Source organism: Bombus affinis, chromosome 1 (genome assembly GCF_024516045.1).
Source record: "Bombus affinis isolate iyBomAffi1 chromosome 1, iyBomAffi1.2, whole genome shotgun sequence".
Taxonomy (NCBI): domain Eukaryota; kingdom Metazoa; phylum Arthropoda; class Insecta; order Hymenoptera; family Apidae; genus Bombus; species Bombus affinis.
In genome coordinates, this window is record NC_066344.1 from 18,785,406 (window position 1) to 18,812,884 (window position 27,479).

The 27,479-nt window shown below is 31.7% G+C and overlaps 3 protein-coding genes and 3 long non-coding RNA genes across 26 annotated transcripts in view; 3 read left to right on the forward strand and 3 right to left on the reverse strand.

Annotated features, from left to right (window-relative positions):
• The window catches only part of LOC126917565 (protein cycle), a 366,148-nt gene extending 355,833 nt beyond the window's left edge, over positions 1-10,315 (forward strand). For 6 of the 11 annotated variants that reach the window (XM_050724547.1, XM_050724586.1, XM_050724597.1 and 3 more), the window contains 5 exons: positions 3,451-3,569; positions 3,663-3,745; positions 5,063-5,223; positions 6,788-6,935; positions 7,461-10,315. In XM_050724547.1, the coding sequence (XP_050580504.1) occupies positions 3,451-3,569; positions 3,663-3,745; positions 5,063-5,223; positions 6,788-6,935; positions 7,461-7,645 (696 nt within the window). In that variant the 3' untranslated portion in view covers positions 7,646-10,315. Of the gene's footprint in view, positions 1-3,450; positions 3,570-3,662; positions 3,746-3,852; positions 4,081-5,062; positions 5,224-5,738; positions 6,360-6,787; positions 6,974-7,460 lie in introns of those variants that run through there. The other 5 variants (XM_050724557.1, XM_050724568.1, XM_050724635.1 and 2 more) reach the window with 5 other exon arrangements.
• The window catches only part of LOC126918090 (uncharacterized), a 702,612-nt gene that overhangs the window by 356,397 nt on the left and 318,736 nt on the right, over positions 1-27,479 (reverse strand). The window lies entirely within an intron of this gene.
• The window catches only part of LOC126918199 (uncharacterized), a 66,353-nt gene that overhangs the window by 1,025 nt on the left and 37,849 nt on the right, over positions 1-27,479 (reverse strand). The gene's annotated exons all lie outside the window — the stretch shown is intronic.
• On the reverse strand, positions 10,797-13,915 carry LOC126917695 (putative uncharacterized protein DDB_G0282499). 2 transcript variants are annotated; one of them, XM_050724889.1, is made up of 4 exons: positions 13,661-13,915; positions 13,348-13,490; positions 13,084-13,279; positions 10,797-12,980 (listed from the first exon to the last, which is right to left on the reverse strand). In XM_050724889.1, exons 1-4 carry the CDS (start codon positions 13,849-13,851, stop codon positions 11,432-11,434), a joined length of 2,079 nt encoding a protein of 692 aa, XP_050580846.1. In that variant the 5' UTR covers positions 13,852-13,915; the 3' UTR covers positions 10,797-11,431. The 2 variants fall into 2 exon arrangements, with proteins under 2 accessions (XP_050580846.1, XP_050580836.1); XM_050724879.1 differs by having other exon boundaries at positions 10,797-13,001; positions 13,661-13,914.
• On the forward strand, positions 13,727-21,613 carry LOC126917518 (breast cancer type 2 susceptibility protein homolog). 4 transcript variants are annotated; one of them, XM_050724449.1, is made up of 14 exons: positions 13,727-13,801; positions 14,654-14,723; positions 14,834-16,410; positions 16,501-16,647; positions 16,719-16,807; positions 16,883-17,116; positions 17,193-17,343; positions 17,421-17,627; positions 17,702-17,912; positions 17,989-18,182; positions 18,256-18,515; positions 18,591-18,774; positions 18,844-19,119; positions 19,219-21,613. In XM_050724449.1, the coding sequence occupies exons 3-14, from the start codon at positions 14,860-14,862 to the stop codon at positions 19,594-19,596; spliced, it is 3,882 nt and encodes a 1,293-aa protein (XP_050580406.1). In that variant the 5' UTR covers positions 13,727-13,801; positions 14,654-14,723; positions 14,834-14,859; the 3' UTR covers positions 19,597-21,613. The 4 variants fall into 4 exon arrangements, with proteins under 4 accessions (XP_050580406.1, XP_050580415.1, XP_050580424.1 ...); XM_050724458.1 differs by lacking the exon at positions 13,727-13,801 and having other exon boundaries at positions 14,640-14,723; XM_050724467.1 differs by lacking the exon at positions 13,727-13,801 and having other exon boundaries at positions 14,648-16,114; positions 16,271-16,410.
• LOC126918202 (uncharacterized) lies at positions 21,957-26,390 on the forward strand. The gene is made up of 2 exons (XR_007711264.1): positions 21,957-26,019; positions 26,269-26,390. It is a non-coding gene; the product is annotated as an uncharacterized LOC126918202 (long non-coding RNA).

Here is a 27,479-nt window from a genome sequence, read left to right on the forward strand (position 1 = left end):
GAGATATTCAAGTGCTAATTTTTATTGCGCCACTATGTATATGTATGTCGGAGATAAAAGGACACCGGGGCCTTCCCTTTGAAATTCTTAGGAAAATCCACAATACCTTAGTCTTTATGATTTAACCCGATTATAATTGTCCGAGATTTGTGATAATGAACTTGGGCTTGAAGTGACAACTAGTAGCCGCGGTCACGGGATGAACGTTTTTACCTAACAGAGGTATGGAGTAATTGTATAGCTCTCCTTAAAAAGAAATAGTTATGGCGGCACTCGACAGTAAACATTCCAGCGGTTTCTGTCCCGTGGCTCGCCACACACAGACCCTATTCTTCGGGCAAGATGATTGCCGGTTGTCGATACATCTCCATAGTACATGTTCAGCTAGCCTGAGGACCCGTTAGAAATCTTAGGATTTAGTTAACTAAGGTCCTTCAAACGGACAAACAGTCTTTGTCCCATCTACGGGAAAATAGGGGAAATCTATTTTTCTCACGAACGACGCTTCCCGCTAGCAATTTTTCCTCAAGGGCGGCTAGCATCCTTCTCTAACTACCAACATAGTAATTAACCAATTAACAGCAACGTCTATTTCCTTCACTTTCCGAACGAAGGTTTTCCTCGACGAATCCGATGATCTCGTGCCCTTAGACACACCCCATCATAGTTTTCCTCTGCAACATCATCTCATCAACGAGTAAAACAATGTCTTTACGATCAGTGAATACTTCACGTTTTTAACAAAGAATCCGACTAGAGTTTGAAGGAAAGTACATTTGCTATGCCGTTGACCGCGGATTCGTTATCGAATTTAAGACCATTGTCATTAGTGTCTAATCACCGCGGTTACCAGGTATGTAAATATAAAACCGGAATTTTTGTATAGAAAATACACGTTTATTGTATGAAAAATATTTTATTCGAAGTATCGCCCATCGCTAGCTATACATTTTTCCCACCTGTCTGGCAATTGGTGGATGCCACGCCAAAAAACTGTCGCTCTTTTGAGGCAAACCAGTCATCTAGCCATTTTCGTACATTTTCGTAAGAAGTGAAGTGCTAGTCAGAAAGTGCGTGTCCCATCGATACAAATAAATAGTAATCGGACGGAGTCAAGTTTGGTGAGTAAGCCGCGTACGAAAGTATTTCCCAACTGAACGCTTCGATCGTTTCCTTGACTGGTTTTGCTGTATGTGATGGTGCATTATCATAAAGCAAAATTACTCTGTGTTGCCTTTTTTGATATTCTGGTCATTTTTCGCGCAAAGCTTGATTCAAATCGATCATTTGTTGTCGGTAGCGCTCAGTATTAATGATTTCACCAGGTTTGAACAGCACATAATAGATCACACCTTTCTGATCCACGTTCTTCGTTCCTCACGTCAAAATTGCCACTTCTGAATTTTTTAAACCACTCAAAGCACTGTGATTTACCAAGAGCATGCTCACCGTAAGCTTCGACAAGCATTCGATGCGATTCTGCAACAGTTTTCTTCAAATGGTAACAGAAAATCAATGCTGTCCGCAAATCGTAGTTTCCAGGCACAAAATTCGACATGTTCAACGCTATTACAAACTGTGCTGTTGTATGAAACTTGTATTGTTCTGAGTCGAAAATGTTTGTGAGATGTCAACAAAGACTTTTGGCATCAATGACGCAGTTTAGTGATAACTACATTATCTAGGGCCATCTATAGGCAAATTTCGGTTTCATACTTACAGACCTGATACTTGTTAATTCTGTAATAACCACACTCGTGCTAATAAACATTACCTCGATTGTATAACAACGATGGCTAATTCCAATTCATTACACGCCCCTAACCCTAATCATAATGAGAACCCGACATCAGAAGTGGGATCAGTGCCGAATATAATAATGCAAGAGCTTATAATCCTCGTGCGCGAGGTAGTCCAGCCGCTAGTGCAAAAATCGAGTGCGGAACCTAGAAATTTAGCTCTATCACGTTTTAACCCCGAAATCGCGGGCGCAGACCCATCTGCATGGTGCTCAACTGTCAACCTGATGATGAAAGGAAATCCTTTACGAGGCAACGAGTTGTTTTCTGCCTTAAATCGTGCTCTAGATGGTCCTGCTGCGAGTTGGCTTACGCAAGTACTGACTGATGAAAACATTACCTGGCCAATGATCAAAGAACTTTTCACTGCGCGTTTTGGTTGCAAAGAAACAGCACCTCGGCGCTAATGAAGATAGCCAGGGAACGACCATTGAAGGACAAAACCCCGGGAGCTTACGGTATGCGTCTCCAGTCCTTTCTGAGGACGAGGTGGCACAAATTAACGATGACCGAAGTAATCAATGCCATCACTCTTTATCTACTGAGTTCACGAGATCAACGCTTCAAACGACTAGCACTTACTACGAGTGACCTCAAGACTGTGGACCAATTTCAAAGTGAAATGAGAGTTTTCTCTTACGAGGAGAGGCCGACGTCTTCGTCAGTTAATTCATCGGCGGGCCCTGAAGCTAAACGAAGCAGGCCATCAGGCTCCCGGATTAAGTGCTATCGCTATGGTACCCACAGACATATACGAAACCCAGGAGGAAACCGACCAGCCGCATCGTCGGTCTCTTGCTTCAAATGCCATGAGGAGAGACACGTCGCGCCTAATTGTCCGTTATTGCGGAAATGAAACTACGTTTAGCGACTAGTTGTCACTTCGAGCCCAGGCTCATTATCACAAATCTCGGACAATTATAATCGGGTTAAATCATAAAGACTAAAGTATTGGGGATTTTCTCAAGAATTCCAAAGGGAAGGCCCCGGTGTCCTTTCATCTCCGACATATATATATTTTCTTTTTTTTCAAAAATGATTGACTTTAAGGTTTGAATCTATCCCGAGAACAAGAAATTCTCTGTTGCCAACAATTCTGTTTTCGTAATAACAGTCACCACTGATAAAGAACACTATTTAATTGGTGATGAAACCGCATAGATTTTTTTTATATGATTCCATCGAATACACTTAATAACAATTAGTTTAAGATTCCATCATCATTTGAATAGCGTTTATTGTGGGAGTTTCAAAATACATTTTCTCTTTCCTAATCATTATTTCAAATTTATAATAAACACAATATTTGATAAAATTGAATAAAAAATCATTATCAACAATATCAAAAATAATCCTGAAACGCTATCATGGATGAAGTTACACCTCATGTGAATTTTATTTTAATATTATCGTCTTATAATAATATTAAATATAATAAATATTAATATTATTTGTAACTTCTGCAAACAATAATGTTTCTATTGAATAATAATAAAGGATTTAATTCTTCTTGTATAACTTTATTAATCGTTCAATTTAAAGAAGATTTTCTGCAGTAAACTTCCATCCAAGGTAGCTTTTAAAGATTAATTATCGCATCTATGTCTAAGGAGAATGAGAATTTTGCAACAAGAACGATATTTCTGTTTAGATATACAGATTTAGGACCAAAGGTGCGAGTTTCGTGAAGCTTCAATCCGAATGGAAATCTTTCAGAAATCCATGGACCAAAGATATTGAGTACCTAATAGCAAAAAACTCTGTTACTTCGTAAGTTTTGATAATATTGGTCTTTTATCATAATGTAATAATTCTATAGCATTCGGATAAAACACTCGAATTAATGAAAATAAACGTATCTAGCTGTGACTCGCGATCGATCACAAACAGTGGAAACAGATCTGAGGATTCCAGTGTTCAAGGCAATTACGACTACTTTACACAAAGTAAGTAAAATATACATAGACACATGTATATTTGATATAATTTTACGTATATGTTTAATAAACATTTAATTCTCGATTTACACGATATATCAATTGCATGATTTCAGTCGGATATTGCTGAAAAAATATGAAAAGATTAATCGGTTCAATGCAGTATTTTAAAATATATTCTCATTGATAAATACGTATATGTATATTGTGTCATATTTCTCTAATAAAAGATGAAGAAGATCATCAAAGAAAGAAACAAGCTTTAAAAACAGTTTCATGTATAAGAATTATATGTAATATATAAATAAATCGTTCACTTTACGTTGAACAATAAAATGCAAAAACCTTGAAACCTATCCTTCCATGTAAATACTAATTTCGATTTACATATGAAGATAATTTATAGTGTAAATCGACGAAATATTTCACTTTTATTTCTAAATTCAATTCATAGTTCATAGCAATTGCAGAGTTTGTAACTGCTTATCCTTTGATATAAAAATATTTGAACATTTACTGTAGAAAATTTTTATGAATAAATTATTTTCGTTATATAAATCCTTTCGAAATTTCATTAACGCTGTAACAAGGCACAGTTATCATGATTACATTAACAAAATTTCGAACCGGTTTGAAAATATATATATGAAAGTTACAAGATACCTATTGTTAATATGCACTTGATAAAAAGAATACAGCATTAACAGTTACTTTAAACATATAATTAATGGCAAAAGTGGTCCTATTAGATATTAAACCCGTTTAAAAAATTTTGTAACCTTTAGAAATTGTATGTTTGCAAGAAATATCTTGTGACTTACACGTATATTTTCGTATTTGTTTTGTACTCCACTAATGCGGACATAATAGTCGTATCAGATTGTATGCCATACAAAATCTTAGACAATGTTCCTATGAATGTTCAAATACTTTCGAAAACCATTATATATAAATTGGGGATATTTATGTATTTTTTTATGAACAGAAATGAAGAAATGGAACCTATACAAAGAATTATTTTATCTATTAATTCAATAACAAGTACTAGATTTTGGATATTTCATATATTATTCCATATAATGTAAAGTAATGAAGTGTATGTTTGCGCTTTTAAATATCCCATAAATGCATGAACATCCGCAGTCTATTCATAACGAATGGATTCAACTGCATTTATTAGTACAAAGTAAAAAGTTCGTCGAAGCTGTTATTGTTGTAATTTTTGTAATTTCATATATAACTGTTAATTATACTAATTTAGTACGTTATTGTTCTGTTATTGTTTCTGCTATTTTATAGTCTTAATATTTCAAAAAATAATTTTAGGTAACGGCGGATTAGAGAGATTGATCTCGAGTCACGTAGAGGTAAGTAAAATCGGAAGGCAAATAGCTGAAGAGGTTTTGGATCTTCAAAGACGCGGTGAGGATTCTTCTTCCGGTAGCAGTCCCGGACCAGGACCGGAACCTGCTTTGTTAAGCACCGAGGTAGTTATAGCCACAGAAAATGCACCCTCGATTTCTTTGTCATTTAGAAAATGATTATTAACAGAAGAGCAGCGTATAGTAAAAACAATATACATGTATATAGTGTATGTAACATTTTTAATATTCTATCTCTCTATCTTTGATTATTCTATCTTTGCAGTCATTTTGTTATCTGCAATCATACCTTAAATGACAAAGTTATCATCGACATCTACCAGAGTATATAACCGTATTGAATTTTGTTTACTACAATTTTAAAAGAACGAAAATGAATTTAATTAGAACCTATTTGATATGAAATAATAATATTAGGAGTATGAATTGGTCTCGAGGGATTTTTTTCACTAAAAGGTTTATTATTTATTTAAAGAAAATCAATGGAGTTACGTTAATCAAAATATTTTCCTTCGTTTTCTACAAATTTTGCCCATCTTACAACTAATGGACACTGCAATGATAGAACGGTTTAGTTTTCGGATTGATCTATTCATTTATGAATTTTACACTTCTTCGAGATTTGAGAAGTGTGTACTTTCTAGTACGTGCTGCAATGACTGGAAAAGATGGTAGTCCGATGGATCCAGGTCTAGAGGATACGCGAGTTGTGGAAGGACTTCCCATTCGAGCTCCAACAACGTTTGTTTCACTGTTATTGCAACATGTGGTCGTGCATTGTCACGCGACAGAATGACTTTGCGTCGTTTATTTGATATTTGTGGACATTCTTGGCTTAAAGTACGCTTCAAGTTATACAGTTATTGTCGATAACGATCCTCAGTAACAGCTTCGCTCGGTTTCGATAGCTCGTAGTCCACACCTTCTTGGTCTCACCAAATAAAGAGTATTACCTTTCGACTGAGAAATTTATAAATTGCCTTTTGCTGCTTTTAAAATTCGATTGTTTGCGCGTCTATTACTTCTAACATACTAGACATCAAACATAAATATCAACATTTTGCTACATTTCGTAATTTAACGCACTCGCTGAAACCTACAACTAAAGCGCATTCTTGTTAGTCCCCAAAACTAATTCACACTCCTAATATAATACTAATATTTTATATAATATGTACAATGATAGAAGCTTAAATCAAATCGATTTAATAAAGTAATTAAATGAGAATATTCTAAAATAATACACTTTCATTTATAGAACATTTCCTTGCATACCTTAGACATAAGCGAAATTCGGAGTTGCAATAGAAATAATGTTCAAATATACTGTGCATTATGCTATATTTCTATCCAGATCTCAAGGATATTTAATAATATTTTTATTTTAATCTATGGAACTTAATTTTTTATACGGGGAAAGAATTTTTATAAATCGGGTAGTTCTATTTTGAATACATATACATATAACAGCTAAGCGATAATATCATCTGTGTAAGAACAGCTAAATTAAAATAAATTTAATTTAATTTAATACGTTTCAACATTAATTGTCTATTTTGTAATATTTTAATAAACGATATTTAAGAGTCAAATAAATATTTTAAGGATTAAATAAAGTATTCAATGTATTTAATGATGTTTTTCTACAATATTTTCTTTTCGTTACAAGACACAGATCACTACCACCGCATCGCCAGAGAGAGTGCAAGACATGACGCAGTCGACCAGAGGCAGCAACAACAGCAGCAGTAATCCTACGCCAACATACAACCACATAGCAAACAACTTGCAGCTGAACAGCATCGCGAACGACCAAGGTCATAGCTATTACTGTCTCTAAGGAGTCGTTTTCTTGGTGTGTAGTGTAATTGCCGGATTTACCAAAAAAAAGATCAGGTCGCTCAGAGAAAAGGAGATCAAAAATTTGATCGATCATCCTCAAACGCGAAACAATGGTTTTCTCTGAGCGAAATTGGGTGAGGGGCGTTCGTTCTGATACCTCAAGAATTTGCATATTGAACGTAGTATTTAATAGAAATTTTTAATCCTTAATTTTATACAAAATGAATTAATTTTATTGCGAATACTTTACTTCGTTATACATCTCACCACTAAGGGTTATTTTGTATTTTAAAACAACTTCGATAAAAGAAAACAAGAATGGTAAAACGATGTTAGCATTAGTGATCTTCCAAAGGTTCGAACATCCAGCAATCAAACCTTCAGTATAGTACTCATATTTTTAGCATAGCGTTATAATTTCAATAGTAGCGTGCACAGCAACACCGCGCGAACTATTTTAAATGATCGTGGCGTATAACATAATATCCACCTCGTTTTAGGAGCGTCACCAGACGAAGATATGATGGATATGATCGGTGGTACGACGATTAACGAATCACCGAACCCAGAGCCATCTGATGGCAACGACGAAGCAGCAATGGCCGTGATAATGAGCCTCCTAGAGGCGGACGCAGGTTTAGGTGGTCCCGTGGACTTTTCTGGTTTACCCTGGCCGCTTCCATAGTACATACGTTTTAATTGAGTCATATTTCCAAGTGTCCAATGAAGATACCTTACGCCGACTGTTTTACAGAAACTAAAAGTGTGTGTACATATGATATCAAGTGAGGATCAAGATGACATTTTTTCGTTTCGTTGTTTTATTTTCATCGTGCTTGAGTACTTGATCAAACTTCACCAGCTGTGTCCATGTTTCAACTATCCGGAAACTAGTGCACGAACATCACTACAAATCTTTTTCGATTGATGTTTTGAAACAATTAAAATAGATATTCTTGGTGCTGAGATGGTGCTGTTTAGAAAACGCGTCAAATCGTTGTACGTTTTAGTTTTATAGACATATCATTTCTGTGATCAAAAAAATGGAATATCGAACGTACAGAACGATTATAATCTACTACTAAGTTGAAATGAATGTCTACGTTCATTTTGAAAACGAGTAAACAGAGACTGATCCAGAATTTCTTTAGCTATGGTCGTCAAACGATTATGAAGCATTGTAAACAAGGATAATTCAGAATAATTCGTACATAGAATTATAGCCATCTGAGAATCAAATCAATATTTTTTTATCACTTAAATAGATCATTAAATGGCTTTTTTCGTAATTTTATAATTAAACGTTTGCTGTTTTTGTACAAGATTAAATACGATTTAAATATTGTAAGAATGTTATTTTTATCTCAATATTTTAGTTCAATTTATTGTTAATTAACTAGTTGTTTAGAGATGTCAATTTCGAATTTTTCGCTCAGGAGCTTCGCGCGATTATATTAGGTCTCCTACCTCAATTTGTATTTCATCCTAATCCACCGATTTATTTCCGTCTATTCTTCATCTCCATCAAAAGTAATACCCAGGATCATTCGGTGGCTCTTATCCTCTAAACTTCATCGAAACTATGGTAGATAAAGGGGAACATTTATTAATCATTTATTAAGAAAATTATTTAAGCAGTTTATAAAGGACCAATCTATGACTTTAACATCATATAGTTTAATATATAGTTTAATTTTTTTAAAAGTATACTTCCTATAATAATACTTTCAATTTATTATTACGAAATAACTAAATTAATTTCTATACAAACGTAAAAATCTTTTCTTGTTGCATAAGTATCAGTAAGTATATACAAAAAATACATAACTTTATTAAAAAGAAGAATAAGAGTGACTGAATCTACAATAAAATCATCGCACATAGGATAGTCTTTCCTTCAAACGAAGCATCTTGTATTTAATGAATTGTTTTACATAGTTTCGAAGACATTTAGAAGACAATAGACAGTGATATCGTACATCGATTATTGCTTCAAGAATCAATTACATAGATATTTATATGTATATAATATATTCATTGTACACTGTCCGTTTCGTAAGGCGAGCAGTTAAGTTAATACTGTACATACATACATGTATCTGAAATCTTTTTCACAGTAATCAGTATAAATGTTTTATCGTGCCACTGCATACAGATCGACGGAGCATCTTTCAATTATTGAACGCATCGGATGAAATTTAGGTAGTTCCGACGAACACCAGGGAACGAACGCTAGCAAGCGTTAGGGTCCAAGTTCCTGTTCGTTGTTTTAGCGACAAATTAACGTTGCGTGTATATATGTATTCTCACAGAACGCGTGATATATGACGCAAAGCGTACCTAATTAAATTATAAGAAACCGCAGAATGATAACGAACGTTCCAGCAGCTACAAGCAGTGCACGTTGCGACGTGAACACACAATCTCTTCACATGCCATATGTTGTTTTAAGAGGGCATACAACAATGATACGAATCAGGTATATAGGGATTAGAACCTCGTCAGCGTATACTGTGATGAATTATTTTGGATATACACAATATGAAATTATTTTGAATATAAAATACTCGATATCTTATGACAATACTAAAATTTTCTGGCTGGAATTTCTGAAAATTTTCTGCAACTATTTGCAAGCATTACAAGATTAAAACAAAACTCAATATTTAATTTATTATAATAAGTGAAGTTTTATTTTTAAAGATAACTAATTATTTTTTATTCTTACATGGTGATGAAAAATGAATTTCTAAAAACTATAAAAATACAGTTAAGAAACATTTTTGAATATCACATTCTGTAATGCTCTTGAATGTATTTCGACCGTATATTGTTCCATACTACAATTTTATTATAAAAGTAGATGTTAAAATCTTCCTTTGAACAGATCTCATTCCTATGAGCTTCTTTTTCAATTATATTTTTCTTTCAGAATTTGATTGTGAACTTGATTTACATTTTTTATAAACATTTCGACGTAATTTTTTTGACGTAAATATTGGTCATACCGTTTCTTATATTTTTGTGCAAAAACCAGGAAGATAAGAATATTCTTATGCCGAAAGATGAAACTGATGAAATTATTTCACGATGCAGCTAGGTGAACCGATCGAATAAAAACAATAATTTACGTATGTTATATAAGAATAATGTACATAAAGCGTGTATATGTAAATAAATATATATCAAACAATATAGTATAAATGGTACTTTAAAAATAAATGTTAATATGTAAGGACAAAATATTTGATCACACCATTAAGCGTAGGAAAATGCTTGAAAGTTGTAATTGTTTTTATATAAAATTTTTCATTGTAAATTTTCCGAAATAAACAGATTACTGCTTTTACAAGAATTCCTTGATATAAGTGAGAAATAAAGAAAAGTTTCAAACAATTAAATTACCAGTACCTTCTCTTATATGTTTAAACGACTCATTTAAAAAATAAAGTATGGACATTGCATAAAAGTGTTTAATTTATATGTATTTCTATCATCATATGATATAACGTACAAGAAAAATGCTGAAACACAACTTGCATTGAACTCCGTAAGTATGAAGATACTAATAATTTTATTAGTTATTTATTTCGCGAACTTTCTATTTTATAATAAATTTGTTATCCTAATTTTTTATATATTTTATGAAGGAACAGAGCATCATACGTGTATAAATTACATTAATATTTTCTAACAACAAAGTTATGGTTATATTTTTTTATAAGCTGGTGATTACTTTGAGATTAAAATTCAATTCCCTGATATCTCCCAGAATTTAGTACGCAACAAGAATTAAAATTTACAATAATTGTGATGTAAAATAATAAATCTGCATGTACTAATAAACATATTTTTATATTTCTTAATATTCATTGTTATAATATTCACTCTTTGCACATTCTTTTAAACCTGTAAGGTATATACTACAGAAATCTATTCACGTATTTATTTAAAGTACTTTTGTAATTTTACATTCTTATGATTTACAATAGAAAAAGTTTTACATATGTATGTCAAATTATATATGTAAAATAATTTTATCATCATATCATTTACAAATTACATTTGTACTCCAATTTTCCAAAATATGATATATGGCAAAATAATGATATATTTGTTCAGCCATAAAGTCTTATTGCAACATGATACATTATAAATAAATGAAATTTACTCATATAAGAAAAGGACGACAATATGAAGTATACAGGTTAAAATTCGTGGAATAAGAAAATAATCTATCAGTAACATGTACAAAATATGTTCAATATGGTCATTGCTAGCATAGCAAAATAAAATTCATATATATACATATTATATATTCTTGTATATATGTCATATTGTATGTTTATTATAACGTTTTTTATGTACGTATATGTGACTTTAAGTATGTCTTTTTTATAAAAGAAAGATAAAATGAAATTATGTGTTACAGTTTAATTTTTAGTAATTATATATGTATTTTCTAATCTTCCTAACTATCTGAAAACCTCTCAGTTTTAATTTTAACATTCCTAAAGTCAAACTCAGACTCATTACCTGATTCAAATTCCCTAGATTTATTTAGTTGTTTATGTAATGATCGCTTACTATGTTTTTTCTTTTTTTCAGTATTTTGAAGATTAGCATCATTGTTGTCAATATCGGATACATCAATTACTACAAATTTCTCTGTTTTTACTTTTCTGCTGTGTATCTCTTTATCTACTTCTTCCTTTTTCGAACGTTTTGTGTTACTTCTATTAGTATCATCACTCAAGTTGAGACTATGTTTTTTCCTAGGTGAACTAATCGTTGCTTTTACATTTTGTTCTGAATAAACGTCTTCATTTATATCATCATTATTATTAGAATTTTCCACTTTAATTGCAGTTTCTTCAAATCCATATTCTATTTTAATTACGTCTTCAAATTCTGGTTCTACTTTTATTGTGCTCGTATCAATAATAACTTTCTTTGAATGTTTTCTCCGTTTCTTTTTAATAGCATTATTTTTATCTTCTTCTACACCATAAGTAGAACTAGATGTGTTTAAGTCGGGATCCTGTTCTGACATTTTATTTATTTCTACATAATCTTCGTCTTGGGTGTTTTCAGATCCACTAATATTTTTCTCTTTCTTAATTTTTATATTTTGAAACACAACTTCAGAATCTAAAATATTAGATTTTTTTATTGAGACTTGGTCACTTTCAGAGGTCTCCAACTTTAAAGAATCTTTATGTTTCTTAAATTGCTTCTTTGGGAAATCTTGTGCATCATCGCTTACTTCATGTATGTATTTATCATTTGATTCTTCCATTTTTATTTTCTTAGAATTTCTTTTATTTATACTCCTTGAACTTACTATGCATTTATCTGCATTCAAATCAGCTAAGGAAGTATCATAATCATCTAAACTCTTTCTTTTCATAGATTTTCTCTCTAGCTTGGGCTTACTTTCAGATATAATTTCAATATTATTTCCTATCATTGCATTATGTTCGACCTTAATTTTGATAATATCATCCTTAGATTCTAAAATAGATTTATTTGATATTTCGCTAAGTAAATGTTGTGCAGGTTTTTCATCATTATCTTCATTTATCCAACTTTGAGAATGTTGAACTCTGGATTTTTTCTTAACTTTACTTTTTAAATTAATAGATTCTAATTCTTCATTTTCCATTAATTCACTATTTAATGAAAGATTATTTGTATAATGATCATGTACAGTTTCTACCTTGATCGATTTAGGTTTAGATTCATTTATTTCTTTAAACTCTTTATCACGTTTCTTATCTTTCTTCTTCTTTTCACTGTATGTGATTGACTCTTCATGTTTTAAATTCTTTTCTGATTTTTTCCATCGGACAGTTTCTTTCTTTACTTTTGCTACATCTTCATCAGTGGTATTTTCAGAATCAGTTGCAAAAAATGTATGATTTTTAGTATGCTTAACATTTTTTTCCAAAACCTGATTATTATTTTGAACAGTATTCTCAGAAGATAATCTTTTGTTACTAATGCTTTTTGGCATTAATCTACAACCACGTAAATAATCACTGAAATAAGGAAGTTTTGAATGTATAAAAACAAATGAAAAGAATTTAAAGCCTAAACAAAATAAAATTTATATATACTTACTCTGCATTTAAGACACCACGAATAAATGGTAATTTACTACTAAAATCAAGAAGCGTTATTACAAATCTCGCTTCTTGCCCAATTTCAAGATTATCACCTGGCCAATTTTCTTCGTCATCTGGTTTTGGAATTGATACATTAAATGTCTTATGCACAAGAATCCCAATGTGATCTAGCCCCTTCTTATTCACTGTTCCTACAAACCTATGTTCATTAATAACAACTAGACAATTTAAGAACTATGCTATGATAAAATAGTTTTACCTTTCAATGTACACCCAACTTCTGGTCTAAATATATAAAAGTCTGCTTCAGTATCAACATGAATAAAACATGTATCATAAAATATTTCTCCCAAAGGTGTTAGTAATTTAGGGTTTTTATAAGCCAATAAAAATCCTTTCAAGCTGTAATAAATATAATTTTGAAAATACACTAAAAAATATTTCTAGCATGAGAATATAAACATAACCAAGAAATATATTTGCTTTTTATATTTAATTTAAATAGATACTGTTGAATAAAAATTTGTATAAAGAATGTATCTTATTACAATTAATGGAAATTATATACATACTCAGGATCGTAGGAATTTAAATTCGAACTTAGAATTTCATTTAACGCGGTATTTAAGTTCGTTAAGTGAAATGGATGTAAGCCAACATGTTTCTTAAATTTCTCAAAATAAACGCAAGAATCTTCATCTTCTATAAGGCCCGTAAGTTCCAAAACGGACCATGTAATTCCGGTATACGCTTTAAATTTCATATTAACTGATTAATATATTAAATATATTAATCTTAGTCTCCCGCGCAAAATCACATGCACTAATACAATAAACGTAATGAGGTTAAACCAGTGTTTTGCCGGTTCTATAGATTATTGACAATGTTCACGTTTCCCAAGACACGATCTTGGCCAAAATTTTTATTTAAATATAGAATAAAATTTAATATTTGATTATTCAAAGCATAAAATTGCAGTATAATTATTTTCTTAGGAAAGTAAAAACATCTTTTTTGTGAAAGAAAATAAAAATTTAGTATTACATTATGATATCTATAATTCATATTAATTACAAAATTATTGCCTCATAAAATGCTGAAGAAAACTTGAAATTAGAATATTGATTACCTATATTAAGAAACTACAAGAATTATTTTCTTTGCAATATATTGATGTATGATACATATATCAGCTTATATATGTTATGCTTATAATATACTGATATGTAATGCAATCTAATTTAACTATATCCATAGAAAATTAGAAATTTCTAAAATATAAATTTTCTTCAAATATATTAGCCAAATAATTCTATATATTTATATATATCTAATTTTCGCTTAAATATTACTAACAAGCAATAAATATTTTTTGAAATTATATTTTTAATTTATTTGGCAAAATAACAACTTATCTTCTTCAAATGAATTATTTTATTTTAGCTTATAAAATTTGGTACAATTAATAGTTTATGAGAGTTAAAATAATATCAGATAGTATTAATTTGACTTTATAATATAATATGTAGATGGCTTTTTTCTCATAAAAAAATTTAATTTGTCAGATACTTCTACAGATGGCATCCTTTGACAACATGTGTTTATCGCAAAATTCGTCTTAATACCTGGAAGATGGTAATTATGAAAAATGCTTAAATATCATCACTCAAAATGTAAAAACGAATGATTTTCAGTGTTGACATTGTTTTAATATCAATCTATTTAATAAATTTATTTTCGTGCAGATTTTAAAAGTTTAATATATATAAATATGAATAATAAAAGTGATGGTTTCTCATTTGGTTTTGCTACTGCCAGTGGTAATTCAATCCATGTGTCTGAGGAAGCTTTATCAAAAGCAAAAGTGCTCTTTAATAATGAGCTTAAAGAAAGTAATAACTCTGAACAAAAATTCAAAGCTGAAAATGAAATTAATACATTTAATGTGCAAATACCAGATGTTGGATTTCAAACTGCAAGTGGTCAACGCATTAATGTGACAAGTGAAGCACTATCAAAAGCAAAGAAACTCTTTAATAATGAGTTTAAAGAAAGTGACAACTTAGAACAAAAATTCAAAGCTGAAAATGAAATTAATACACTTAATGTGCAAATACTAGATGTTGGATTTCAAACTGCAAGTGGTCAATGCATTAATGTGACAAGTGAAGCACTATCAAAAGCAAAGAAACTCTTTAATAATGAGCTTAAAGAAAGTGACAACTTTGAACAAAAATTCAAAGCTGAAAATGAAATTAATACATTTAATGCGCAAATACCAGATGTTGGATTTCAAACTGCAAGTGGTCAATGCATTAATGTGACAAGTGAAGCACTATCAAAAGCAAAGAAACTCTTTAATAATGAGCTTAAAGAAAGTGACAACTTTGAACAAAAATTCAAAGCTGAAAATGAAATTAATACATTTAATGCGCAAATACCAGATGTTGGATTTCAAACTGCAAGTGGTAAATGCATTAATGTGACCCATGAAGCAATATCGAGAGCAAAAGCAATATTTCAAGAAGAAATCTCCAAAGATTTTGAAACTATTCTTGCATTACCTAAATCATTGCAAAAGCGAAAAATTAAAGATGTAGATGACAATGTATCTTTGAACAACAAAGCAAAATCTAGTCAGTTTAAAAAGTTACGATTTAGTAATGAGTTTCAAGTCTTAAAATCTACTCATAAAAACTCATTGAATAATGAAGAAAAAGGAAATCAAAGCACATCTTCAGTATCTATGCAAGGAACTCTAAATTGTGATGTTGAACTTAAATTAAATGATAATATTATGATTAATATTACTGAAACAAGCAAGGAAAGTGATGAAATAATAGATAACTATGTAATTTCACATGAAATAGCTAGTGCAGTTGCACTTTTAGCTGATGAAAAGGATTTAGATTTCACGGAGCAACAAATATCTTCTAAGGAAATTAAAGAAAATGATGAAACTGAAAATGTTCCATCTAGTCCAGTAATAGGAGGACAATTTATTCGTAAAAAGCGAAGGAGTACAGGTAGAAGAGAAACTACAAATACCTCAAAAAATAAAGTAGATAAGTTGGCATGTTTATGTAATAAAGCAGATGAATTTATAGATAATTTAGAAAAGTTAAATGATAATTATGCAAGTTCGAACCAATATATAAATAAAAAAGATAATTGTTTAACAGAGAAGCAAGATTTAACAGATAAACAGGATCAGTATGACTCGGCAGTCGTTAATGATTTTGGTGACTCTCAATTAATGATAGACTTTATAAATCAATCTGTAACTGTATTAGAGAAACGTTTAGAAGCTGCTTTAGAACAAGTAAGAAACAATATAGTATGTCTTATTGTTACTATTAATATTATTATTAAAAGAAACTTTAAAAAACGATATCTTAATTTATACTTGTAGGATAAACAAATTAGTATGAAGCAAAATATTAAGCCTAAACCAACAATCAGTAAATTATATTTTCACAGAAAGAGTAATACCAATAATCGTATATCATGGAAAGAAATTAGTAAGGGAGAAAAACCTACTCTATGTACATATGAAGAGGTAAGGTTTAAGGAAAAGATATAATTTTTTATTAAACAATTAAATTTTAATTATTGATCTTTGTTTATTAGCTTGTTAACAGAAAATTACCACCTGAAATTTTGGATTTAAGAGCTGATAATGCGACAATGTATAAGTTTCATTGTGCAGATTTTTATGGGTGAGACATATTTTGGTCAAAAATGACTTTTTGTACATTAGATACTGGATTACAAATTTGGTCTACACTGTTTAGGCAAAATATTGTGCAAAATAATATTGATGGTATAAAATTGGAAGATGGAGCTTGTTTAATTTTGGATGAAAATGGTTATGTAGGAATAACAGAAATTAAAAGATCTTTTTTAGCAAGTCCAGGTGTAGACCCTAACTTACTTCCCATTGGATGGGTAGAAAATCATTACAAATGGATTGTATGGAAATTAGCATCAATGGATAGAATAAAACTAGGTTATATCATTTTACCAAGGTAGAACTTTGAATTATTTTTATAATTTGAATATGTTAAAAAATATAAATTACTGTAAAAAAGAGTTACTTTTTAGAGTTCTAACTCCTGCCAGAGTAATGATGGAATTGAAATATCGTTATGACAGGGAAATTGATAGATTTCAAAGATCGGCTTTAAGAAAAATATTAGAGAAAGATGATGTTGCAACCAAGAGAATGGTTTTATGTGTGTCTTCTATTAATAAAGTAATTTTTTTAGTGCAGATGAATCTTTTTTTTTATTAAGGATCAATATTCAGGTTTTTCTTTCTTTTTGTATGTAGTGTGATGATTCTGATACCGAAAACAAAAATCAATTAAAAATATCATCCAAAAAATTGATATTAACAGATGGATGGTATTGTATTCAAGCTTCAATTGATCAGGCAATGATGAAACATATAACATCTGGTAAAATAAAAGAGGGAACAAAATTATTAACATATGGATCTGAATTATTAAATTGTGATCAAGGATGCTCACCTTTGGAAGTAAACATAGTTTCAAAAGTTTGTTTAAATTTTAGTGAAGAATATTTAATACATTAAAGATTGTTATCTCTTAGATTGGAGAGAACGTATGTTTAAAATTACATACAAATTCAACAAGAAGAGCAAGATGGGATATGAAGTTAGGGTATACAGTACCATCAGGACCAATGTGCACTAAATTAAAGACCATTTATCCAAATGGTGGCTTAATTGGGAAAATTAAAGTTATAGTTGCGAGGGTATATCCAATGTTATATCATGAGAAAACTTCAGCAGGAGAATCTAGTAAGATAGGCATGCACGCTTTTAATATTTTCAACTCTTTCTAATCATTTTAAACCATTTCATTTCCTGATTCTAGTTTTTCGAAATGCTAGATGTGAAGAAAAAGCTAGCATTATCTATGAAAGGGAATGTCGGTCAATGATAGAAGCATTTTATGCTAAAGCAGAGAAATATTTTCATACTGGAAAATGCAAAAGTAACTTAAATACGGACAGTATCGATATAGCAGCAGTTGAATGGAATGAAGATCGCGACAAATTATTTAAAGAGGTATTAACTAATACAACAATAATTGTTTTCTGTGTTATAACTGTTTGCAAATTTATATTTTTATTTGTCATAGGGATTTCGTTCAGAGCAGGAGCTAGAGCAATTAAAGAATGATTGTCATATGAAACAGGAGAAATTTAGACAAGAATTAGAATCTCGATTACAAGAAAGCTTACCTTTACCGCGACAGGTTACACCTCTTTTAAAAATTCGCGTAATTGAGGAAGAAACAAATGCTATTCTTTCAGTTTGGTCTCCCAGCGAAGAAGTTATAGATATTTTAAAAGAAGGAAATTGTATATCACTTTGTAATGTTATGCCCTCAGCAAAAAGGTATTAATTTCTATATTATATTCCTCTACTATTTTTTATTACTAATCAAGTGTAATATAATATTTATTGTAATAGAGGTAATGAGTTGCTATTGACTGCAAATCGAAATGCATCATTTATCCAAGTAAACATTTCTGATAATAGTTTTCGTCTGAGAACATATACAGCATTATGTGAAATAAGTAAGCCAACCTTCACACCAGCTTATGGAGAATTTGATACAGTAGGAATTATTGCTTCTATTGGAAACGAACCCTATGTAAGTTATTGTAAATATATATGCAAGATTGACGATTTACAATGATAATTTTTTCTATTTATTTGTTAGGGTATGAAAAATTTTCAAGCTGTGTATTTAGCATATCCACATGCGGATTCCCTGTCTTCATATTTATCAATACTCTTTTGGCATGGAATATCTTCTTATGGGTATGCAGAAATTTTGACTATAGGATCTCTTGTTGCCTGTGGCAATTTAGAATGGCGTCGAGCTACATCATGGAATATACCAGTGGCATATTGCACAGAACGAAGTATTTTTACGCATAATCCTCGAGACAGTCACCTTCAGGAACCTTTAGAAAATTTAAAATGTTCGATAACGGTAAATGTTTTAAAAGTATTAGAAGATATCGGTGTGATAAATTTAATAACTTTATAATCTTAAATTACTAAATCATATTTTTAAATTATATTTTCAAAGGATATTAGTACGTATATAGATACCTGTGTGGTAGAAATTTCGGAGAAAGTACAAAAGAAATCAATGATGAGAAATAATTTCAACAAAGACATATCAAATGAAAATATTAATGCTAACAAGCAACTTAATGATCATGTATCTCAGGAATTCCAAGGAAGGAGTTTAACAAATAATCAACTAGCAAAATCTGTTGCCATACAAAAACGGCTTGAAAAATTACGATCTTATGGTGAGCCATCTAGTCTATCCCCAATTACACTTAAAAACAGCTCCAAGCGAGTATCATTGGAGTTTCAATCTCCCATACAATCGAGAAGTGAAAAATGTACAAAAGTTCATACAACATTACATGCAAGACTTACACAAAACCCTACATGACAGTGCATATTTTACAAGCTCTTTTATCTAAGTATGTATTAGCTGTTTATAGTATACTTGTATAATAAATTGTTAAGATCCTTTATTATACAGGTTAAATGCTTTAATATTTATTAAATATATAGTAACGATTCTGATCTTATTTACTAAAATTTGTTTGATATTCTTCATAATAAAATAAAAGTATTAAAATTAACAGAACAAAATACAAATTTTGTAATAAGAAATGTAAACAAATCTATATTAATAATTACACTCCTTGACAAAAACATATCTCAGGTGTGCTGTCTTTAATTTCCCAATGATGCATGTAAAGTTTTTCGTCTGTAACGTACAAATATCAAAATATTATGAACTCAGGATATGCGTCTTGCTGGAAATAAGTCACAATGTCGTAAATGTTTGTATACAATAAAGAAAAGCTGTTTCATACTGTAGTATCGTAAACTATTATAATTAGTTTATTTACAATATATGGATTAAACAGTAAACAATGGTTATGTAACATGAACTAATCACAACAACATATTATAATTAGGACAACTAGATAATTAATTAGCAACTCTCGTCATCACGGATTCAACTCTCTCTCAAGAACGCTAGCAACATTATCTCGACAACGCACTCTCTGGCTTCTCAACTCATACTACTGTTAATTCGTTTATGTCCCTTAGCAACCCTTCATCTTTTGTCTTAGCCTCATATCTTTTGTCTTAGTCCCACCACGCACATGCTCAGCAACTACTTGTTTATAATTCGCACGACACCCCCCAGGCCCCTCGTCCACGATACTACAATGTTAAGGTCGAAATGATAGCACACTCTGTTAATATGTTTAGAAATTGCTCAGTAGTTCATAATCTATCAACGAGTAAAGATTACAGCACAATATTATATAAATTTGTAACTATGGGACGCGGAAAAAGATTAAACGAGTCTGAAAAAAAGCAAATTCTTGAACTAAAACAGCAACGGTTATCAGTAGCAAAAATATCGAAAGTAATAAGAAGAAGTCGTAGAGTAATACACAATTTCTTAAAAAATGTTGAAGATTACGGCAAAAAGAAAAGTACTGGTCGGCCGTCATCGTTATCCGATCGTGATAAGCGAGCAATTTTGCGCGTAGCTTCCAACTCACAGTTAACAACGAAGCAAATAATGGAGAAGTCTAATGTTAGTGCCAGTGTTTCAAGTGTTCGTCGAGTTCTACTATCCTGCAAAGATATTAAGAGACTAAAATTGAAAAAGAAACCTTCGTTAACAACGAAACACAAAGTAGAACGTTTACGCTTTGCAAAAGAAAGAGTGCATTGGAAAAAAAAATGGAGAAAGATACCATTTTCAGACGAAACAAGATTCAACTTGGATGGTGCTGATGGGTTGTAATATTATTTTCATGACATAAGAAAAAAAACAATGTCAGTAATTCGACGACAAAAGGGGAGGAGGCAGCGTGATGGTTTAGACCGGTATCGGTTATTTCGGCAAGACAAGTATCAAGTTTATCGATGGGAGAATGAATAGTGTCCGATACATAAATTTAATCAAAGAACAAATAAATAATCATGCAGAACGCATTTCTGGACTTGATTACATCTTTCAACAAGATAATGCATTTGTACACACATCAAGATTGGTACAATCATATTTTAATGAAAATAATATATCTATTTTGCCGTGGCCTGAACGCTCCACGGACCTTAATATTATTGAAAATTGCTGGGCAGAACTTGTTTACGGCGTTATACGCGAATGGAAGTAGTATCAACACGTACAAGAATTTAAAAAAATGCAATTGTACGCGAATGGGATACGTTAAGTCAAATTTATATCCAGAAACAGAATATAATAGAAGTAATAGAAAATAAATGGGAATGTACCCATTATTAAATAAGTATATATGTTTGAAAAGTAATTATTGTTAGTTACAATTTATGTTGATTATTATTTTCTTATTGTACATGTGCTATCATTTCGTTCTTAAAATAAAACGATTTTCTTTTTGTTACACACTAAACCTCATAATATTTTTAATTATTTCCAGCAAGCCGCATATCCTGAGCTCATAATGTTTGGATATTATACGTTACAGACGAAAAACTTTACATGCGTCATTGAGAAATTAAAGATAGCACACCTGGGCTATCTCTTTGACGAGGAGTGTATATCATTAATGTTAATACTATTGAATATTAATAACTGTACTGTTACTGGTCTGATAACTTTATGAGACATGTGAACAAATATTTATATTTATTTAGTTTTTATGTGAACAAAAGTACAGGGTTATCCATTTGGAACCCGCGCTCACGAGAACATATGAAAATGGCAACATGTATGTTTACATGTATGTTACAGTGTAACATGTATGTTTACTATTAGCAGCTATTAGGATTTCGAGCAGGCTTGGAATTTTATGTTCATGCTGGTTAATAATATTCTATTTAGATGGTACGTGCTGTCGTAATTTAGAGATGAAAGTTCGCGAGAGGAGACAACCACTTTAAAATGCTGAAGCATTAAACTGCTAAGTGCGTGAGATAAAGGTTAGAACTTTTATTGAAAAAATAAGAATTAAATGGATTTGGAGATTGCTGTGTATTTTGTTGGTATCGAAGCCAAAGTGATTCTGAGGATTCTCTTCATTCCTTCGTTATAGTTCCTGATTTAGCAAAATATGAAATTCGGTGACAATTCATGAGGACCAATCCCTTCTCCAGGTTCCCTGGTTCGTGGCATGATTCAAGGGAAAGTAGTGTAGAAGTGCATATGTGTGACACGACTTTAAATTGTCATTGTCGAAAAGGGCTTTGTCGGCCTTTTTTCTTCGCATTCCTCACTTAAGAAGACTGTAAGGTTTATGCATGTTGAGGAACTACTCGATACATCACAGTTGTCCCCTTTTATTGTTTCTAGCTGCATTTTTATTTGTGGATTTTCCCTACTCAAGTGACCACCTAATCTAGTTGAGTATTTCGCCAAATCCTCTTTATTACTGTCATGTCAAAAGTTAAAAGCGATTCTTACGCTCTTCAAGTGTTTAGATAACGCGCGTTATCGCGATGATGGAAATAATTAAGATAGCGACAATCTATTTTCGGGTGTTATCACAGAAAAATGTCGGGCAATCTCTCTCAAGTCAAAAAGAACCGACGAGTCAGGCTACTTTTACCCATATGTCATAAGTATCTGTTCAATCCCGCCCGATACTGATGTTATCCGATAATTTTGAAGCGATTCTCTCTCTTTCCCTTTCTCTTCGTCTGCTGTCGTAAATGTGTACCCGTACACGCCTAGAATTTGTTCACGAACCATTCTCACTTGCACTTGAAACTTGCACTTACACATGAAACCGGTTATTTGTACGGTACCGACGATGACACAATTATTAATACATAAATATTTTTATATTTTTTATTTCATTGTTGTAAGATAGTTTCAGTTGGATTATTGAGATTTTTACGAATAAAGTGATACCGACTATAACTATATCTGAATTAATTTCTATTCTTTAATGTTGTTGCGTACAGTGATCTGTTCGTTGTTGAACAAATCGTAGGTGATATTTTAAATGACGAATTAATCTTGTGCGAGTAGTTTTAGTTCAATTGGACAGTATTAGATTAATGGACTGATAGTTTGTACAATTCTCGGCGTTCTTTGTAGTACTTTTGGAAATTAGTTCCGTCAAGTGACGATCAGCTACCTCGAGGAGCTATATATCATTACCCCCTTCTTGTTTGTTTACCTGGTACGGTACGTATAGATATAATTATACATATACATTTTATAAACTATACAATTAAAATAAATAATTTAATCTGATTAGCAAGAATGGGGAAGTATGTTTCCTTATGCATTTACGCATATCCGTTTAAGCATATTAGTTCTTTTCATTTCCATGATTCTTCTTTTTAGTTGGTGTCGATACTCATTGTCGGAATTTTGTAGCTGTTATCCGCTACTCCTCTTGTTTGCTCTTTCGTCTTTTGGTCTGTTTTTTCATTACCTTCTATCTCTACATGTGTTGATATCCATATCAAGCAAATTTTTTTCTGTTATATCTGTCTGTTCTTTTTCCTTGTTTGTCCTTTTCTGGGTCGATTTATTTTTTCCTTCTCTGTTTCTATCAGTTGCTCGGCGATCTTATCGATCCAGATGTTTTCCTCCTTCTTTCTTGTTCTTTTTCTTGTTTGTCTCAACCTGAGTGCTATGGTATTTAATGTGTTTCTTGAATCGGTTAGGATCGCGACTTGTTTATCTTTGTTTCGGCTTTCGCCCCTTTTTAATTCTTCGTGAATTGCTGTTGTCACTGTAGTGAAAATGGTTGTTCTATTGTGAATGCTGATTCCGCTTTCTTTCTATTCTCTTCCTTCGTTTCTGATCATTCCAATCCCGTTAGTATAGGCATTTCGCTTCTTCGACCCACCAGTGCAATACTTTATTGTCCATATTGGATCCATCTTTACCTTTGTAATTAAGTCCTTAATGAAACTGTCATTTTTTATATTTATATCCTTTTGTCGGGATGATGAATCTGAAAAGACGTTTATAGGAGCTAAAGATCGCCGCGGCATCTCTCTTATGCGATTCAAGAATTGGCGTTGTACACGAATGTATCGGACGTCGACATCGGCGCAATTTTAGAACAATATAATAAAGATATGTGGGAACCATTAGACTTTTTGTAAGAAAGTTAGAAAAGGCACGGATGAGATATAGCGTATACGATAGAGAGCTTTTAGCCATCTACAAGAACCTCGAGTTCTTCAGGCATTTTGTGGGAGGCAAAAAACTGCTTCTACAAACGGGCCATAAGCCGTTTATATACGCATTTCAGAAAAAAGCTGACAAAGCCGGCCCATCACAAACGAGACAGTTGGATTACATCAGCCAATTTACTAAAATTTACTAAATAGTGCACGTAGAAATATTCCCAACAATGCTGCTGAGACTTCGAGCCAACGTAAAGGAAGATCTGAAGGTATCCGTAACAGAGATGGTCTATGGTACAAACTGAAACTATCTGGAGAATTCCTTATCAACGAAGAAATAGAAATAAATAGAATCGAGAAAGAAAGATAAAACCAAGTCCAATTAGACATTATAGTAATAAAAAATATTCCTCATCTAGAATTTACATACTTGCTCACATGTATTTCTTCGAGTCGACGCTACGAAAAAGCCTTTTGAGGCATTTTATGAAGGGCGGTTCGAAATTATAGAACGGATAAATAACTATATTTTTAAAATTAAATACTACGGAACATTAACAAACATATTCGTCGATAGGTTAAAACTCGCCTTCCAAGAAAGTAACGAAAATAAAGAATCTGAAAAAGTGTCAATGACATCGAGTCCTAGAAGTAAGATATGCGAGTTGAAGTTCGAACAACTCATTCAGAAGAGAGTGATGTAAAGACAAGCATCTACATGTCCTTATGCGACATGACGCCCATTTCACATCATATTTGTAATTAGGTTAAATTAGTATAGTTAACCACTAGATTAATTACTTTTGTATTACATAGTTTATAAGCCTACTTTTTTAAGGAACACGTCTATGATACAAAAATAGAATGATCATTCTCAAATTAAGACTTGTAGAACGCGAACGCAGAAAGGAAAAGACGAATAAAGCACAAGATCGGACTCGTCGTCTATTTCTGGAGGACTTGTTACCATTTTCAATATGTGGCCATGTTACCATTTTCCAAGTTCTTACGAGCGCGGGTTCTCATTTAAATGAGTAAAAACAACCGCTATAAACGAAGAACGAAATTTAAACTAACTGATTGTATTAAATTCCAATAGAACAGAATGGATCATTCATCATTCAATAAAATAATATAAAACAAAGAATGTTATGCATCTATTATTTCCTTACAAAACGAAAAAATCTTTCGGGACAACTTAATACATGCGAATAGAAAATTGTATCGTTTGTCATTATTGTGAGTGTATTGTTTGTCATTACTACCTAATTACAAAATCCGCAATCACTTAGTTGCCAACCCAATACATTGACCAGTTATTGACGGAAGGTAACCGGATAAGGAGAGAAAGTGGTGCGGGAGACAGGTAGACACTTTGATAAATGCCTTTAAATTATTTATTATTGCATCAAATTAATAGTTCAAATTTCTTAGTAATATTTGTTGGCATCTTACGAGGGTAAGATAAGATAATCAAAGGATTACTTTTGCATAAACTTTCCTAAAACTTCAGCTTTACATTAACTATTACAGGTCGCACAAATTGACAGCCGAAATTTCTCAACATAATTTCTCAATATCCTATTTTCGCCGGCTCATGTAAACTTTCTTACAAATTGGCTGTTTCTCTCTTGCATTATATTTTTCTCAATCGCCGCGCAAGTATGCACCTTTTTCTCGGAAGGACCACGATCATATATGTAAACAGGTCTCGGCTTTCTGTGAAACCTAGTGAAATCATATACCGAAACCTAGTGAAAACCGTTCGAAAATTGAATCGTAAAAAATCAACACGGAAGATAAGAAAATTCTCGTTCTGCACATGTTTGATATGAATGTGTCAAACAGAGATATATTCTACCCATCTCTATCTCTCTCGCAAGAATACGAACATTGTTGTCTTCCATGTTGATTTCTCATGGCTAGCAAATCTCGAAACATGTTTATGTGATCGTAGGAAGGAGAAACTCCGTCTACTTAGAAATACGAGACCCATTGAATCATTGGATTAAGAGCACAAAGGAAGGGGATCCTAAATAAGGAAGAAAGGGCAGGAGCCGAAGATCGAAAGCAGAAAAGTGAGTTCTCAATTCAATTTTTGACTCCTAAACGTTTATTTCTTTCTGTCGTAATCGAAACGTACAAGTTGGAATAAACGATCGTTTAGAAACACCGAAGTATTTTTGAATTTTCGCGCAATTCTGCGAGCAGGTGGTTCAGCACTTCATAGGCACCAACCCACGTATCTTTTTCCTGAAAAAATCCTCAAAAAGAACACAACAAAATAATGTTCAGATTATATAAAACATAAATATACTATAAGTATTTTTTGACATGTATTCTAAAAAATTAAAATACGTATCTTTCTCCATTAAGGTATTTTCAATTTTTGTCATAAATTATATACAACTCTTCAAACTGTTGTTTTTCCTATCCTGCATTCACTACATAGTTTCACCAACTATTCTACACTATATTTAAATGGTCTTGTAAAGGTTATGTAACGTAAAAGAAGTAATTATTACTGTTATGTTTTACCTTGCAGTTTTAGGGATAACACGAGTGGGTTGGTGCTAGTCGTAGAGCGCTGGTCGCTTTGCTCGCCGAAATGCGCGAGAATTGAAAACACTCAATACTTTTAAATGCAGTGGTTTATTCTAAGAACTTGAGTACGAGATCTTCTTTGCAGAGATTAAAAAAGTTTAGTGAACCGAAAATAGCAAGAGTCTTTCTAGCTTTCTCCGTTGTAAAGTTGAATTCCCTTTTGTTTAATTAGAACCTGTATTTATAACATTTTGGGGACAGCTTCGCAATCAGCGATAAGCATGGTAGAACACGAGGCTTTTATGACCTTGGCTACCTGTACGTACAGGTGGGAAGCACAAGGGTCTTGTAATAATCCACGCAATCGAACGGCTACACACATTATAACTTGCATCATTTACGATTTTACGTTATACTGTACTACTTATATATAACATATATTATTATCTATATACTAATATATTATTATTTATATTTAGATTTATTATTTATATATAACAGTTTACAAAAGTTCATAAATGCACCGTGTTACAATAATTTATAAGTGATATATAATCATGTATAAGATATATCGCTTATATGTGTATATTTATTGTTTTCCTTCAGATTATATATATATCATAA